General features: G+C 48.4%; 1 protein-coding gene and 1 non-coding gene across 2 annotated transcripts in view; one reads left to right on the top strand and one right to left on the bottom strand.

Annotated features, from left to right (window-relative positions):
* Nucleotides 1-3,543, top strand: part of LOC8034532 (mediator of RNA polymerase II transcription subunit 26) — a 53,136-nt gene extending 49,593 nt beyond the window's left edge. The window contains exon 4 of the mRNA XM_002409777.5: nt 359-3,543. Coding sequence (XP_002409821.2) covers nt 359-1,095 — 737 coding nt within the window. The 3' untranslated portion in view covers nt 1,096-3,543. The remainder of the gene's footprint in view (nt 1-358) is intronic.
* Nucleotides 3,544-15,859: 12,316 nt separating this feature from the next.
* Trnai-aau lies at nt 15,860-15,933 on the bottom strand. The gene has a single exon. It is a non-coding gene; the product is annotated as a tRNA-Ile (tRNA).
* Nucleotides 15,934-18,074: the final 2,141 nt, after the last annotated feature.

Genomic DNA, 18,074 nt, shown 5'->3' with positions numbered 1-18,074 from the left:
GCCGAAGCAGACGGGCTGCGGGGGAGGCAACTGGCTGGATCCAGTATCTACCATTGATACCTGATACAAAGGGGAAGCCGCAGAATTAAAATCCGAATCCAGAATCCTACACATGATGATGACATACCCTGCTAACCTGGTGCCCTCATGTGGTCACCACGAGCGTAGGAGGTAACGGCGTCGAGCGAACCTTTTGATAGGCACGGAAAGTATATAAAAGGCACTGGTACGAGTGAAATATTTCATGTTTTTAAATTTTATGAGTGAAGTCGTTGTATTCTGAACAGGAGTTTGGGTTTGGGTTCATGTTAGGAAGTCCGGGAAGTGCGCTAATGGTGTCTTACCCCGTTTCCCGCAGATGGCCTCAAGAAGGCAGCTACCACCGCAACGGCGTCGGGGGCCTCCTCCGGCGTCCCGTGGACACCCCCCAACGGGGTCCACGCCACGGCCGCCGCCACCGCAGCCGCCGTCTGGGACGCCTCCATCCCCAGCGGCAACTCCGCGTTCGAGAGCGTGCGCCGCAGCCAGTGCACGACCAGCGTCACGTCCCCCCGCGTCATGCCCAAGGTGAAGACGACGCAGCAGCTGATCGCCGACCTCCGCGCCAAGAGCGGCGCCAACGTGTCCCTTGACGGAGTGGTAGTGCCTCCAACGTTGTCTCCGCCAACGCCGGCGGCGACACGCCACGCGGCGTCGCGTCGCCCGTTGAAGCGCGCGGGCAACTACAGCCTCCTTGGAACGGACGACGAAACGAGCCGGACTAAGTCGGAGTTAATGGACCGCTTTCTCCAGTCGTCCGCGCGAGAGCCGCCCAACGGTCCGGTGTCGCGCGAGATCGCCAGCATCCTGAGCGCTCTCCCGGACTTGAGCTCCTTCGGGAACCTGGAGGAGGAAGAGGAGGAAGAGGACGCGCCGCGGCCGCCGATGGAAGTGACCCCCGCGGTGGAGGAACGCTTTGCCACGGAGCGGTGGGAGTTTGTTAACGGGGTGTACGACCACGGGGGCGCCTGGCGCGGCTGGGAGGAGGTGACCACGGCGGAGTCGCTGGGGGGTGACGTGCTTCACATATTGCCTTATGTAAATACAGACTGGTAAGGGGGGGGGGGGGTGGGGGGGACGCTTCCGCCCCCTCCGCCGCCGGGGAGTGTGCGGCGAGGGGTGGAGAGTGGGCAATGGCCGTTGGCGCCTCGACTTTAGGAATACTCAGGTCTTTCCGAGCACTGGTGAGGAACCATTTGAGCGCGGATGCTCGATTTATCGACCGCTACGAGCCGTCGAACGGACTGCTAGGTTTCGGAAAAGTGGTGCTTTTTCCGTTTGTGTCTGGACAGCATTTTCAAGTTTTTTGGGACGTTTTATTGTTCTAGGAATTGGATAAAGTTTTCCTAGGCTAGTTTACCGTGCACTATGACAAAAGGATGGGTGGAGCCCCTTTCTGGAGGCTGCATCTCCGATCTAGCACGGTCAACTGTACAGTTCGCACGCGGTGCGAGAATGAAGCCAAATTGTTTTGCTAATGTGAACCTCGGTGTGAACGGTCTGTTCTTTCTGATTCTGTTCGACTCGGTCTGGCAACTTCAGCTGTATCGAGCAGTCATGGACGGAAGAGCAGCGTTAGCTTGCTTCTTGCCAGCATACTGTCAAATAACGCTTGTGGAAGTCGCGTCGGCAGCTTTGCGATGTTTAGCACTTCTGGTGGTTTTTGTTTTGCGTTAATTTATCTTCCATACTTTTCAGGGTTTTTATGGGTAAGTGCGACGCCTTTCATCTAGCACCTTTGAGCTCAAAGGCCCCGATGAACGCATCAACCTAGGGCTTTCTCATTATTGTCACATTTTGGGCATTAGTCTCAGTCTCGAGGAAAGAAAAAAACGTTAAAGCATGATTAGTGAATTGTGTCTTCTAGACAAATATCAAAGGCATTCTGTTCTCATAGCCATATAGTCGCTGGCCGCCGAAGTCTGTCTTAAGATTGATACGAGGGACATCAGTTTAGGAACGACATTTGAGTCATGAAAGTGAGAGACTGAAAGCAGACGTGCGGACCTGTTCTTGTACTCGTGGGCGCTTAGACAAGCTTGCTTGATTACAAATGCGTGAAATTTTTTATTACAAAATTTCTATGTGGCGCAATTAGCTCGCTTTTAGTAACCGAGCTTGAAGCAGCAGTTTGTTTTTTCTACCTAGGCAGGCACAGTATGCAGTACACTGTCACAAAAACATGCACTTTCTAATGCCCATCTAAAATTTTGAAAAATTTCTTAACAATAAAAAATGTCATAGCATACATTTTCCAATTGCATGGCGGGACTAGACATTTGTTTTGTATTTGTGCTCTAAAAGGGTAACTACCTATCTTTAGAGAAATGAGCATGCCTAAGCTTTCAGAAATTTTCTGACCTCAAACTCCGTTGATTACGTCCCAAAAAACGTTGGCTCGTCACCTCGCATACCCACGACTACGAGCAACGCGTTCGCGGAGTTTTCGTCCGGTGCTCGAAATTCGGTCTCGAATCTGAACAAACGGTGTTTGCGCCCGCCCGACCATGCTTCCAACGGTGCCGCAAGCGAGACGCGAGCGGTGCGGCTGCCCGCACGCGATTGCCCATTCTACGCTCTTCTCCCATTGGCCGGTGGCGACGGAGGGGTGGAACTCGGAGGGTCACGCAATCAGGCGTGGCCTCCTTTTGCCTGTGATCACGTGGTGCGCGTCTGGGGGTCGGACAAGGTCGACGCCGAGGGTTGCGCGACTTTTCCCGCCGTGGCTGCCCCCATGCTGCCCCAGCACAACGTCCTGCGACGTTGCCCGCCACATTTTTTAGTCATTCACGCGAAGAGGAGTGAACTTATCTCGACGGTTTTGACGCACTATGCTGCAACCGGCCCCTTGCTGTCTCTTGCCCTGCCTTTTGGAGCCCCGCCTTTGTTTCAAACGTCGTGTGCCGCAAGTCTCTTTTGACACGTGCGGGAGCGAGCCCCGCGAATGTTCGACGCACTCTAGTTGCAGACACGACAAGAAAAGCCCCTTGTTGAGAGGGTGGCCGGCTTCGTCCGGCGTACGTTTGACCGACCGCCGACGAAGAGGAGGAAAAAGCTCATTTGAGCGGGAGCATTTGCTTGCATTGTATTACGTTGCATTGTGACCGCGAGTGGCCGGGACGTTTGTGCTTCATCTGTTGTATGCAAAGTTACTCGTCGGATGCGCCGAAAAACTGACGGAGAGGAGAACGTCGGAACGTCAAGCTTTGGTTGGACTGATTAGTGGGTAGGCCTAAAGCCAGCTGCTTTCGTCTCCGCCGCACTCATTGAACGGATTAAAACGTGGAACACCGGAATCCCCCATTGGCTTTCACTTTCGAACTCGTCCGACGAGTGCAGTGCAGATGCAGGCTCTCGTCTCCTCCTCTCCCTCAGTTTCTCGGCGCATTAGTTGGCATGCTTCAATCGCAACACGAATGTCCCGGGGACTTGCAGTCCGAACTCGACGTAATAAAGACGTAAGCTCCTGTAATGTAACGCAAAGTAAACTAATGGTGCTATGTGAACGGCTTTAAGAACTCTTTGAAAGATAAGTGATTTGTTGGCGTTGGCAATTTGTGGCGGGCGCACTGGTCATTGAGGCACGGTTGGATTGCCAACATTTTGTTGTCGTGTCTGCGAGTAGAATTTCTCGAACGTTTGCGAAGTGCAACCCTGCCCCCGTGTCGCCAACAAAACAACAAACAAATGTGTTTGTCGGCAGTCACTGCTGCTGAAATGTGACCAGGTAGTTGATGGCTTGTTTTTGTCGAGTCTGTGAACGGGGGTTGTTAAATGTTTGCCAGCGGGCCTTTGACTCAAAATCTATACCTCATTCACGATTCTCTGACTGAAGCGAAAGCTTTTCAGTGCAAGCTCGTCTATTTTGTCTCTTGCACCTTCGAGGTCACATCACGGAAGACGTGGAATGGCTCGTGAAATTGGAATTGATGAGTAAAACTTGCGTCATTGCAGCAACAGTGGGAAAGATGAGTTGCGAGCCTGAACACACTAGCTACAAAGGTGACTAGATTAAGCGCTACAAAATTGGTCAGTGTCTGTTATTTTGACGTTTTTAGCTTTTGGGTGTGCACTGTTGATGGGAAGCGAAACCATCTTTCAGGGTTACGAGCTTGGACTCTTGGCTTCCGGTTGGGGAAAAAGGTTGACGGTATATTAATGTGGAGCTCAAGTTCGTCTGCTTCTTGCACAGGGGTTGCGATGAGGTCAGAACACCGTGCTCTTTTTGGCTGATTAAAATAAAATACTGGGTAGACCTCAAGGCATCTAGCATTGAGCTCCACCCACTATCCTTTCAATCGGAGCTCAGCGTCGTTCTGACATCACCGCAATCCCTGCGCAAAAAGCAGGCGACTTGCTTTCTGCATAGGCAAGCGTGGATCTGTTTTCCAGACCATGCAGGGCACAGTCTAATCGGAGCGCTGTTTTTGCTTGAGACATTGGGCGAAAAAGACGAGGGGTGGTGATCAGATATTTTCGCGCTTCCTGTTTCTGTGGGATGCACAATCATCTAGGGAAAACCATTCAAATGTGTCTCTGACAGGCTGGATTTTATATCTTTTTTTTTTTCACATGCACATTTGCAACTGCACTCCTTGTAACTGTGGATGGCCATCAGTTAGTGTCACATCCCAAAATAGAAGCATTGCATCGGTGGAATAACAGGCCGGCTCTCGTGAACCATCGGTTTTTTTGACTCCCTTCTTTTATTGCACCGGACGTTGCTCTTTTTTTCTCCATGTGGTTCTTTCTATCCAGACCAACTTGTCAGTGCAATCAAATTGAAGCTTCAGTCACCCACCTAATCTTTGCCGTCACTCGATTGTGACTACATTCCCCTGATGTCAAAGGGCGGGGCTTCCTTTCTTTTTTCTGCTTTTCCATGGTATCCACCATGAGCATTTCCAGAACGCCGCAAAACTATGCGTCTTTGCACTTTGCGGAGTCGCGTGGTTGCACGTCTTGGGAGGATGGGGCCCGATTTTAGTGCACCTGCCTTCATCGAGCTCTGCTGAAATCCAAGGGCCGGTCTTGCCGGGCAAGCGCTCGGCACTCTTCGCTAACAGACGCAACAAGAGCACATTGTTGGCCGGCTCCACGACTCTCCAACGTCGTCTGGCGACGTGCGAACGCATGTCTTCCGCCGAAACACGAACGGGGTTGCCAACGAGGTGCTTCGTCACATGTGCGAGTCTGGTGGATTGATTGTTTGGTTATGTGTGCGAATCTTGTCGGTTGCCCGGCAACGGTCCGCTACGAGCCGAGGGCGAGTGGGTGCTACGTGCTTCGTGGACCGATCGGCCGTAGGCATTGCGTTGGGAGGCCGAATCGATCGGTCCAACCTGCACACGGCTCCCACTGCGCCGTCTGCCAAGGAGTTGACAGATTGTGCCGCCACGTGCAAGTTTGGAAGGTTGCGCTGCCTCGGAACTGCGCAGCTTTCATGGGCCGAAGGTCAAGTCTGGTTCATACGCTTGCGACTGCTTACAACCAGAGGCAAAATGCCAGTCGTTAAGCCCCTTACGACTGTTTACGCTGTGCAGACGGTTGTAAGCAGTCGTGAGAGGATTAATAACCGATTTTTAGCCTTTCTGTGTGTGAGCGGCTGCAAGTGTGTGAACCAGACTCGTAGCCCTCCGAGTTCCGCAATCTCCAGGGTCACGCAACTCGTCTCATGAGGCTGTTCACCACCGGAGCTGCGGAAGGTGGGTTATTACAAAGTGCCATTACGGCAATGCCGGCCAGTTGTTTTTCATCTTTCCCGCCTTGTCGGCCGTCCCCCCACTCTTGATTTCGACTTCCCATTTTGTGATTGTTCCGCCTTCCCTCTGCGCTTGTAGCGACTTGTTACGGAATCGTCTGCACCATCGACGGACGCAGCTTCGGGGGGCGGGGGCCGTGTCTTTTTTGTCAGCAAGGAGAGATTTTGCGTCGCCTCCCTTCGAGAGGGTGGGGTCGTCGTGCGGACTGGACGCTGAGGCCACCCCTTTATTCCAACGGACTTTGTAGTAAAAGAAGAATGTATTATTTAAGCGGCCTTTCTTTTTTTTTTTCTCTTTGGACTCTCGCGAGTTTTGGAAGGTTTTGAGGGAGGGGGGAAGAGAAGAACGACAGAAAAGTGCCTCCAGTCTTGTTTTTCTTCGCTGCACCATTTTCTTTGTTTGTTTTTTCTTTTCCCCTCCCGGGATCTCGAAGAGGGCAAACTCCCGCAAGACGCGGGGCCGCAGATGTCCTGTTTTTTGTGCATCGTACACGCTGCAATATTAATTGTGTTCAGACATTATGTATGCAGGACGAAGCTTGTCAAAGGAAGAAAAAGTGCTGGACTGACCACTTTGTTGTTTGTGGTAGAGTAATATTATTTTTCTTTCCTTGTTTTTTTAGTTGCCATTATGTTTGGTGTACGTTCCCGGAATCTGTGACGATGCGGCGCGTGAGGTAGTCTCGGAAGGCGTTAGAGTCCACCCAGCAGTCCAAAGTTTTCATAGGGAAATTATTATGTGCACGTGTCATGTTAGTGTTTGCTTTTAAGAGCTTGGTAACAGCGGCAAGATGCAAGGTCTTAATAAAAAAGAAGAAACCCAAAACGGGGTCTCGAGTGAATCAACGATGTAAGACACTGACTTCCTTGATGGCTACGTCTGAGGGAAACTTTTAGAGGTGGTGAAGCAAACTAGCCAGATGTGATACTCTAGGGTGCTTTGTGGTGCACGGTACGTTGTGGATAGGCCGTAGATTTTCCAGTTTTATCCGAGAAATGCCAGTAAGCATCGATAAACATCCGTTGTCAAAACTACGGAATCCCTAAAAACGCAGATTTCTAGAAATTGTTGCTCCAGCTGGGACCATTTTTCTCCAAGCTTCCCTTCTGGACAAATTAATTTTTTAATCCGATTTTTTTTTTATGATTACGTTTTTGGTGTATTTTCGAGCAGATCACCGAAATTTAAAAAATAAAAAAAGTTAGCAGATTTTTTTTATAAATAAAAAACGATGGCCTATACTCCGTTTCACCTTCCGTCCGAGCACAGCGGACGCTAGGAGCCATCCCAGCCAATGCGGCGTTGAGGGAGTGTCATGCGACCTTGAGCACCCTGTGTCGCCCCGCCCCACCGGCAGGTCACGCGACTTTCTCCCGGCGCTGGATCGGCTGGGGTGGCTCGTGGCGTCCACTGCGCTCGGACTGAAGGTGAAACGGAGTATAGTTACGAACAAATGTTCACTGCTTTGTTCAGTTCTTGCTTCACAGCCGGGCAGCTGCGGTGAAAATTACTACTGCGGTTAAGAGTGCTGCCATAGTAGACCAAGCTATAGTACCTTACATGTTAATAATAACAGGACCCACAAAGTGTTGCACTCTCTTCACTTTACTGGGGTGGATGCTGGAGAGGAGAAACCACCAGTTATGGAGAGTAGCAAGCTCTGTGTGTGTGTGGGGGTTGGGGGGGGGGGGGGGGGGGGAACGCTTTTTAGGGGCGAAGCTCCTTAGGGTCTAGCCTTGTCCATCCGTCCGGCGTCCATGCTTACGTCGATTGCACTGCCTCCGGAATCAGCCCACTTTTTGAGAAAAAAAACAACGTACGCCCGGGGTTTGATCTCTGAACCGCTTGCTTACAAGGCAGATGTCTTAACCACTACGCTACACTCCGTTGCATGTAGCCGCTCAATGTCTATACAGGAGAGGGCGCTGCGGTCAAATGCGTATATAATCGCGTTAAACTTTGCATGCATTGGCTCAGCGTTTATAGACAAGATGGAAGTCGAAACGCAACCCGGAGCTCAGCACTACCTATGAGCAATAAAAAAAAAATCGACACTACCTATGAACAATAAAATCAGTATCATAAGCACCACCAAAGCTTCGCCCCAATCAACATCATTCACCACGTGGAGATGCGGCCTCTTTTTCGCTATTCTTGACCTGCAAGAATGTGATATTGAGCACTGACTGTTTGTAATATGTGAAAAAGCACTGATGCCGAGATTACGGTAACAGCATTGCACATGAGAAAGCCTGTCGACCTCTGCAACTGATTGCTGAGAAACTGCTTACTCAAATGTGTTGTACAACTCTTCAATTTATAATTTTGTTGTTTGAAATTAAGTTAACAACAACCACTGCCAGTTTTTATCAACTTTACAAAGCGTGAAATGCAAGTCTGGCACGTAGACACAGGCAAGTTGCTGGTTTGCCTATTGGCTGTCAGTTCTGGAATGTTTGTCCATTGCACAGTGGATATTGCACAGCCGAAGCTGCAATTGACCATTGCACAATGGTCAGTTGCAGCTGTTGCGGAAATGATGCTGCAGTTCTGCCACATATTTTCACACTTGCTCGTGACGATTGTACTGCAGGTGTGAGCCATTGCGAAGCCCTCGCTTGGAAAAAACAAACCTTCCAGCATGTTTATTGCATATTGCTTAACTCGTGTTAAGACTATATTCCATTTGAGCATAACCTGAGAAAGGGCAGAAGCTACTACCACCTTGAGGCAATTAAATCGGCGAAGCAAACCCCACGACAGCACTCCACGAAAAGAGTGCACAACAGCGGTGCATCATCACGTTACTTGGTAACTCGCTCCAATCGGCTTGCCGTGGTCGCGGCTTTCGTCTTTCGCCAAGGTAGGGTGAAACGGAGTATTGGATCGAGGGTCAACAGCTGAGCGTATGGTTTCCAACATCTCCTGTCTGCCATTTTGTGGTTAAATGTCAATTTACCGGGACTTTAAGCATCAAGTACTCGAAGGTAGATGGTGTTGAAGGAAGTAAAGGAACAGTGACATTGCACAGGTAAAAACGTCCTAAATGAGACTCGTTCTGCCACTACGCTTTGTCCGCCACTTGACTGGCTGTGGAATGGCAGCTAGGTGTTAGCTTGGCCGATCGTTGTTCGCTCGTGCTTCGAGAACTATCGCTTGACTTTGGGGCCAATGTTTGACTGGTACTGCCCAGACAGCGGCGAAGACCGTGAGCTGCATAGACAAATTGGGTGTAATGTTGAGATGAGAGCCACAGTACGAAGAGGGCACCACAAGCCAGACGACAAAGAAGCCAGCGAGAGTCTTTACCGAGAATGCCGATACGACGGACGCACGCAGACTGAAGTGCCGGCTCACTGCTGATGTAACCATGTAATGTACTGTTAACCCGAATTAAACGCCTCATTTACGCCAACCTCGTCCCGACATGGTGGCAGCCGTGGGATGCTGTGGAAGACAAGTCAACTAGCTACAACAGCAACCGCTCCGGGGAAGCAAGGCACGGGAACGCTTGGAATCCGAAACTTTGCGTCGCCACGGCAAGGTACGTCGGCGGAATGCTCGGAATCCGAAACTTAGCATCGCCACGTCAAGGTACGTCTGCAACGACCATGCCAACGGGTAAGCGATGGCCACTGGGCAACAAGCTGTGCAGCCACCAACGTCGCTAAATCCTTTCGTCGTTGAGTTGCCAGAAAAGTTGGATTTTTGACGTCCCAAAGATTGGAAGCGTTGGTTCACCCGATGGGAGAAGCACCGGGTCATTTCTGGGTTGAAAAAACAAGACGGGGAAACCCTAGTGAACACATTACGATATGGGCCGCGAAGCAGAAGATGTCCTGGCGTCGCTGAAACTGACTGATGCCCAGAAACACGACTATGATGCAGTGATAATTGCCTTCGGCAGACACTTTGTCCCTCGGACGAACGTTATCTGCAAATGTTCAAAGTTCAACAGGCGTGTGCAGGAAGCGCACAAAATGGTCGACGCCTTTGTTACAGATCTCCACAAGCTGGCAGAGGTATGTGCATACGGCGACCTAAAAGAAGAGCTAATTAGAGACTGACTCATCGTGAGACTTGTCGACGTCAAGCTGAGTGAGCAGCTTCAGCTCAACCCTGAACTAACGGAGACGGCGATCTCCAAGGCTCAAAATTCGGAAACTGTGAAACAGCAACTCAAGGAACTGCGACCACAGGCACAGCCGAACGCGATCGTAGACGAGCTTCACTCCTCCGCGCAGCGGGCCAAAAACAAGAAGCAGCTACCAGTCCGCAACAAACAACAGAATCAAGCTTGCAGATGGTGTGGTTCCACGTGCCCACACTTGCATGCAAAGTGTCCTGCTGCCGACAAGACATGCAATGGGTGTGGAAAAAAAGGACACTTTGTGTTGTTGTGCCTGTCCACAAAGAAGAAAACCCAAGACAGCCAGAGTCAGTGCCACGCCACAGTCTAAGGGGTTTACCTGGGTAAAGTAACAAATCAACTCGGATCAGAACCATGGAGGATCACAGCTTGTGTCTACGGCTCGCCCGTAGAGTTCAAGGTGGACACAGCAACTAACGTCATGGCCATCCCGTCCAGGGTCTACAACAAGTCAGTCATGGGATCACTCAGCAGACCTACGAAGGCACTCCTGGGGTCCGGCCAAGCCAAGATTCCTACCGTGGGACAGTTCAAGGTGACCCTCAAATGGAATGGACGATCGTGCCAGGAGCAGGTGTTCATAGTGGACAACCTTCATGACGCACTTCTGGGTCGTCCAGCAATCAAGTCTCTACAAGTCCTGTGCAGCCGTCGGTCGTCGAGAGATCTGAGGTAGACGACGACGACACAGCAGACATCTTCAGTGACTACCCCAAGGTGACTGCGGGTCTCGGACTACTAAACACCAAGTACAAGGTAGTTCTGCTGCCCAACGCCAAACCGTGTGCGGTAACGTACCCGTGGCGCGTCCCTCTTTTAATGCTTCCAAGTGTCAAGCAGGAGCTGGAGCGGATGGTGAGCCTCGGAGTCATCGCAAAGATCGACCACGCAACTGAGTGGTGTGCACCGATGGTTGTGGCCAGAAAGAAAAACGGAGAACTACGCATCTGTGTCGATTACAGTGGCCTGAACAGCTGCATCCTGAGGGAACGAGTATTAAGGCCAACTGCTTGACGAATGCCTCGGAAAACTGGCTGGAGCAGCCTGGTTCAGCAAACTCGGCGCCAGAGCAGGCTACTGGCAAGCCCCACTGGCAGCAGAATCACGAGAATACACAACCTTCTTGACGCCATGTGGTAGATTTCAGTTCCTCTGACTACCATCCGGTATCTCCACCGCACCCGAGTTCTTCCAGCGTGAGATGCTAAGAGTACTCGAAGGTCAAGCTTGCCTTCAAGACGACATCATTGTGTTCGGAAGAACGAGAGAAGAACATGACTCACACTTGCATCGGGTACTCAAGCGCCTGCACGGTGCGGGCATAACTCTCAACAAGGACAAATGCGTTCTTGGCAAACAGTCTGTAGAATTCCTCGGACATGTCGTCTCGGCCAACAGGGTCAGTGCGTATCCAGTAAAGATCAAGGCTCTCACTGAACTGACGCCACCAGGAGATGTATCGGAGGTCAGGTCGTTCCTGGGTATGGCAAACCACCTGGGAAAATTTCTCCCTAGACTCTCTCAACTCACGAAACCGCTTTGCGATTTGCTTTACCATGATGCTGATTGGTGCTGGGGAGAGCCGCAACAAAAAAGTTTCGACTCCGTCAAAGAAGCACTGACGACTACACCGGTACTGGTGCACTACGATCCTCGAAGTCATCTCACAATCTCAGCAGATGCATCCTCGTGCGGCCCTGGGGCTGTCCTCCTTCAGGAGACGTCCGGAAAACGACTCCCTGTTGCCTACGCATCACGGTCACTCACAGAAACCGAACAACGCTACGCCCAGATAGAAAAGGAGGCGCTGGGAATCGTATGGGCATGCGAGCATTTCCGCCAGTACTTACTCGGTGTGCAATTCCACATAGAGACCGACCACAAGCCGCTTGGGCCTCTGTTGTCATCAAAGCGCATAGACGAGCTGAGTCCACGATTGCAGCGTCTGTGAATGAGACTGCTGGAATTTGACTACACAATCTCCCACATCCCCGGAAAAAAGATCCACACAGCTGGCATACTCTCAAGGAAGCCGCAAGCAATAATGGACAGCAGCAGTCCAAGAAGTCTCGAAGTAGCTTTGACAGAATACGAGCTACTCAGCATAGAACTCCTACCAGCCTCCACCAACATGCTGGAGAGGATCAAAGAAGAACAAAAGCGAGATCCAACTATCGTGACTGTCAGGAACTATTGTTCTACGACGTGGCCCAAGGGCATGTCACTGCCACTTGCAGTACAGAGATATGCCAATCCGTCCCAAGAGATCACGGTTGTTGAAGAACTTCTCCTCAAGGGAAGTTGCATCGTCATCCCGCCAAGCATGCAGGGTGAGGTTCTGGAAAGCCTGCACACGGGTCATCAGGGCATAGGTTGTTGCAGAGCTCGGGCCAGTCAATCAGTTTGGTGGCCTGGCATCAGCAGGAGTGTTGAAGACTACGTCTCAAGATGTCCAGTGTGTCAGACACACCGAAAGCCTGGCACAGAGCCCCTGCTACACACTCCACTCCCAAATCACCCATGGGAAGTGGTAGGCGCGGACCTCTTTTACGAAAATGGCGAGAACTACCTTGTGGTGGTAGACTATTTCTCTAGGTTCTTTGAACTTGAGAAATTAAGAAAGACAACAACCCAAGACATCACAAGTAAACTCAACGAGATGTTTGCCCGTTTCGGAGCACCCGCCATCATTCGGTCAGACAATGGGCCCCAATTCGCTTCCACCGAATTCAAAAGGTTTGCGAAGGAATGGGGATCACGCCATGTAACAAGTAGCCCATATTATCCTCAGAGCAATGGGGCAGTGGAAAGGACCGGACAGACGGTGAAGCAGCTGCTTAAGAAGTCGCCGAACATCCAGAAGGCGCTGCTTGCTCATTGGGATACCCCTGCAACTGAAGGGTACTCCCCTGTGGAACTCATAATGGGAACAAGGATACGGAGAAATGTACCAGCTGTGTCCAAAGCATTCCAGCCTCGGTGGAACAGCGAGCCCTTTCGGAAAAAGAATCGTGCATACGTAAAGCAAGTTGGGTGCACATTACGATGCCCGTCATACGGTCAAAGAATGAGACCCTGTACCTCCACATACAGCTGTGCGAATTCTGTCAGGAGCAGCCACGAGTGGGACAGTGCTGCAACCAACGAAGTCTCCTAGGTCATATGCGGTGAACACAGCCACTGGCATCACTCATCGCACTAGCAGACATCTGCAACCTTGGCAGCCTGGAATAACCGTCACAAGAGGTGGACGAAAATCAAGACCTCCAAGCCGCCTCAACCTGTAGGTGCTGGGAGTCTTCAAAGAAAGGGGGTGTCGTGAGAGCCACAGTATGAAGAGGGCGCCACAAGCCAGACGACAAAGAAGCCAGCGAGAGGACTGAATGCGAGAGTCTGGGACCGAGAACGCCGACACGACGGACGGACGCAGACTGACGTGCAGGCTCACTGCTCATGTAACCATGTAACGTACAGTTAACCCGAATTAAACGCCTCGTTTACACCAACCTTGTCCTGAGAGAGAGAAACTGCTACAATGGCACCCTCAGTCATGTAGTACTCTGGAGGCTAGGTGGTTCACTTTTGGGCCTAAGGGAAGAAAGCAAATGAAACGAGCATCCTTGTATCAAAGCTGGATTCACCATGCACGAACGATGAAAAAATGTGGGTGCCAGCAGATGAGTATTCGTAAGATACCATGTCATGCCCTGGCACGCTGCGAACCGCCTAAAGTGTCTACACCTTCCAACAACATTTCAACCGTAGGGTTATCCTCTAAGGATGAGGGTTGAGATGACCTGATTAACCTGAAACAATATATAAAGGTAGGCACAGAACTGTATGTAGAATTTTTCCCAGCTGTTTAATGGTGTCTGAAGGACTTGAGGGTTTTGTCAATTGAGTTTCTATGCTATGGTCAACTATAAGAGATTAAACACACCATATCTTTGAACCATTTTATTGAATCAGTAAAGCGAAGAAAACCTTTTGCCTCGTGTGAACAAGATGTCTGCTATAAGTGTCTCCTGTGCCTTGTGGCATTGTTCATCCGAGAGACTTGTTCATATTGCTCAATGGTGTCACACACCAGTGATAGTAGCAACCCTTTTTATGCCTCCTCAAAAGTCCTATGCACATTTTACTTGCTGGCATTTAGTTGTGCTAATACGAGCAACATTCTATGCACATGTTTCTTGTTGCTCTTGTGTATGATTCCATTTGTATTGCATCATAAAAACAAATCTGCACTAATATATAATATGTATTTTTCTAGAGCACAAAACAGTCAAAAATAATCTTGAGGAATACATAAAACATTTCAAATACTATTTCATACTCAAAAAACGCGCCTTTTAAAGAGAAACCCAGATAAATTCCATTGTAAACAAACAACCGTCGATCTGTCAATCATGTTACTTTGTCTCAATCAAAAAAGGCATTTTCAAAACAAAAACTGAACACGAAAAACAAAATGGCATTTAAAATGTGTGATTGTCCAGAGCTCTATTAATACAATTGGGGAGAAAAATATTGCAAGGAAGAGCATTTCAATCAAATTTATATGGGAAGAGGGAATATTTGAAAAATCGGCACTACGGAATACTTACTGATGGTGATGTATGTTTCTCTAAAATATAATAATGCCATACTTTTTTTTTTAATACTGCAGATTTTGCGGTTTTCCCAGGAGGGAAAAAACGGACTATAATCACAAATATACATCATGCACTCCAAACTTACCTGAACAATAACGTTATGCATCCGAATTATTCAGATATGCACTCAAACAGTTTAACGGAGCTATTGATTTAGCTGGATAATAAAATATTGATGACTAGAACAATTGATAACTTACGCGGGAGGAGCAGCTAGAACAAAGAACAATATCAGGATTGCGCGAATATTCGCGTTTTCAAATAGTTGTTTCAAATAGTGCGCTATTCGATATTAGCTTCGAGATGAACCTCGCGGTATCCGATCTGAATGCGGCGGATTCGCCCCGTTGGGCATGCTTCTTGCCGAGCACTAGCGTACTGTGGAGAAGCAACATGCGCAAAAGCGGGCTTCTCTGGTGCCGCTTTTCCGCAGCGCACCGGTGCACGGTTAAAAGCGCGCTCGACGGGGCTAACCTGATGTATTTAAATAACACTTCCAACAGTATGAATATCGCAAAACAAAAACAAATTTTTTTTTTTTTTTTTTTTTTTTTTTCTGCGAAGGGCATTTGGCACGCCTTAGTGGAGGATTGGGGATTAATTTGTACCACCGTTAAAATATATGTCCTGGAAAAAAAGAAGAAAAAAAAGTTATTATATATACGCAGCTCGTTACGGTGAAGTAGATTAGCAATCTTTTTCCTGTGCTCGAGTGATTTTACGTTGTTTCTGTCGTCAATGTCATCTGTATACCATATCCCAAACATAATTAAATCAATCTTTTTTTTTCTCTCTTTTTTTTTTTAGTTTTGTTTTAAGTTATGTTAGCGCATTCTAACTTCCATCGAACCAAGAAGTTGTATGCTTGAAGTTTATTGAGAAGGAGATGTGAGTGTATTAAAAGTTCGCAGCTCTGCGAGTTTTACTCCAGGTTTTAAATATTTTTGTTTGGCTTCTGGCCCAGAAGGATTTTTCCTTACAAAGATACTTCGAGGTCATACGATTTGTAAAAAGGCACTAGTGCCATTTTCTCTGTAAATAACGCACCTAGTCTTTGTTCCGATTACTAAGAACAAATTAAATATAACGTTTTATACTTGTGCACAGGAAGACCCAAGATGAAAAATACAACCGAAACCGATGAAACAAGAAATGGTTTAAAAATATATACATGTATATAGTTTCAGGTAGAAACTGATTTCACCAGTGAAATCAAATTAACAATCACATAGCAAGAAAAAGAAAAAAAAACCTGGCCTGCACAGGGATCGAACCTGTGACCTTCGCGTTATTAGCACGACGCTCTAACCGACTGAGCTAGCAGGCCGGAGTGGAATGGGAGTTATTAGAGGCTGCTTTTAAAAGAATTATCAAATATCAAATAGCATGTTCCAAATCTTACCCGAGTAACCTGTCTCCTACGTCAGCGGGTAATACCGCGTGACATCGCGAGTAAACGATCCGCGACTCGATTCTGGAACGACCGGGATAATCACCTGGATACTACGCGGATTGGCTTCGTCTTGGGCTACGGCAAAAAGAAAACGCAGCAGCGATGGCAGAATATAGCAGACGATCCTTTTGATCATAGAGAAAGCACTCGAAGAACGATAATATTAATGACGACGCGGTGTTTTTTTAGGTGGATCCACCAGCTCCTTTTACTCACCTTCCTTTTGAGCTGTATATTGAGATCAAAATTACTTACTCCTTACAGTTAGACATAAAAAAAAAAATTGTTTTATTAATTAGCGCGATTGCTGCAATTTTAGTCACGGTGCCCGAAACGCATATATTCCACGCATTGTAATTTTCACCGATTATGTTTTGCAGAAATTTCTTCCACACGATGTAGCGGCACAGCGCGAGGGTGCTTTCTCTAGAATGATATGAAACACACGTTCGCTTTGACGCGAATGTGATTACAGTGAAATTTTTGAAGCTTTACAAGCGTTATCCTCTCATTACACATACACACTCTGGAGAAAACAAAAATACTACATTATCATATACTGCGCTCAAACATGTTCGGCCTTGAACGTGAGAATACGGCATTTCCCCCAACGCCGAGGACGAGGATACGGAGAAGCTCCTGTTTACGGCTCGCATTCGGATAATAACAAGTATACCTTCCCGGGGAAGGTGGACGGTCTGGATGTAATGCAGTCAATTCCTGCGTTGAAAATAGCAAATCGCAATTACCACGCATGCTGCACCTAATTCTTTGTCCTTTCGGACGTCCGCCACCAAAACCAACGGAGCAAGCGAGCTTTGACGGATGTCGGCGCAGAAAGCAGACGACGAACAGACGACGAACGAGGAGGGTAGCGTGAGTAATTACTCCGGAGTAAACAACCCGCTTCTGGAACGGGAGTTCTGAGGTCATCGAGTAAGCTCGAGTAAGTTTGGAAACGCCACGATACGAAACTTTTACTCCAGAGTCGGATCGAGTAAATTTTGGAACACAGCCATAGTTTCGTTGCTTCAATGAAAGTTTCCAGCATTCAAACCATAGTGTTATTACAATAAACGCTAGTTGCTCGGCTGGCGCTAGTGTCTATGGGACTTCCGGTTGCAAATTGAAGCAGACAGCATGCAGTCTACTTTTCCAGCCTTCCTGTGTATTCCTATAGCCACCATAGTATTCCTATGGGAAAACGCGCGTGAATTTTGTCTCGTCGCCGGAAAATAACTTGAATAACTTTTGTTATTTCGGTTGTACCGGGTAGTATGTACCTTTATTAATATTTTGAAAGTGTAATTGCTTTAGTTACATCATTTTTCCTTTACCACTGAACGATGCTAAACTTCGCTATATCCCAGGCCCAAACCTCTGTTCTATGGCAGGTATGTAGAAACGAGCGACGATTCTAAGCAAAATAACGATCGAAAGGAATGTAGAGTGTGTTCAAAGTTCGCCAGCATTGCGTTGGTGCATATATATGGCTAATATGCCTGTCTTCTCACTATATGAAAATGACCCCGTCGTGCATCTTTACCAGTGGTTAAAAAAAAACGTTCGAAACTTAAAGAATAAAGTACGTGGGCTACGAAAGGTGTGTTTTCTTATTATTTCTTATGTTAAGCAGTTTTTATCGCGCACCTGACCTCTGGCTTCCCCCGACTTGCAAAGATTTGGAGCGTGCGGGTGATGATTTGAACACAGAACAAGCATCTTCGCACATATTCATGAGCAGAAAGAATAAAGCAGTATGTATTGCAAATCGGACTATATTACGTGACTTTCAACTTATTTTGATCGTCTGCAAGCACAAGGAGTTACTTACCCAGTGTTACTGCGTAGTTCTTGTCGTCTCTCTTGGTTTTCCACATGTCGTTCGTTCATTTGGCACGTACATTCCCCATGCTGGAAAGCGTCGACGCCGTGTTCCCGCTAACAGTGTCCGACAGTGCACATAAATACACGTACGAAGCGGTTTTAAGACCGTTTTTATTGCCGCGAATTTC

This window comes from Ixodes scapularis, unplaced genomic scaffold (genome assembly GCF_016920785.2).
Source record: "Ixodes scapularis isolate PalLabHiFi unplaced genomic scaffold, ASM1692078v2 ptg001518l_1__unscaffolded, whole genome shotgun sequence".
NCBI lineage: Eukaryota > Metazoa > Arthropoda > Arachnida > Ixodida > Ixodidae > Ixodes > Ixodes scapularis.
This window is presented reverse-complemented; position numbering and strand designations above follow the sequence as displayed.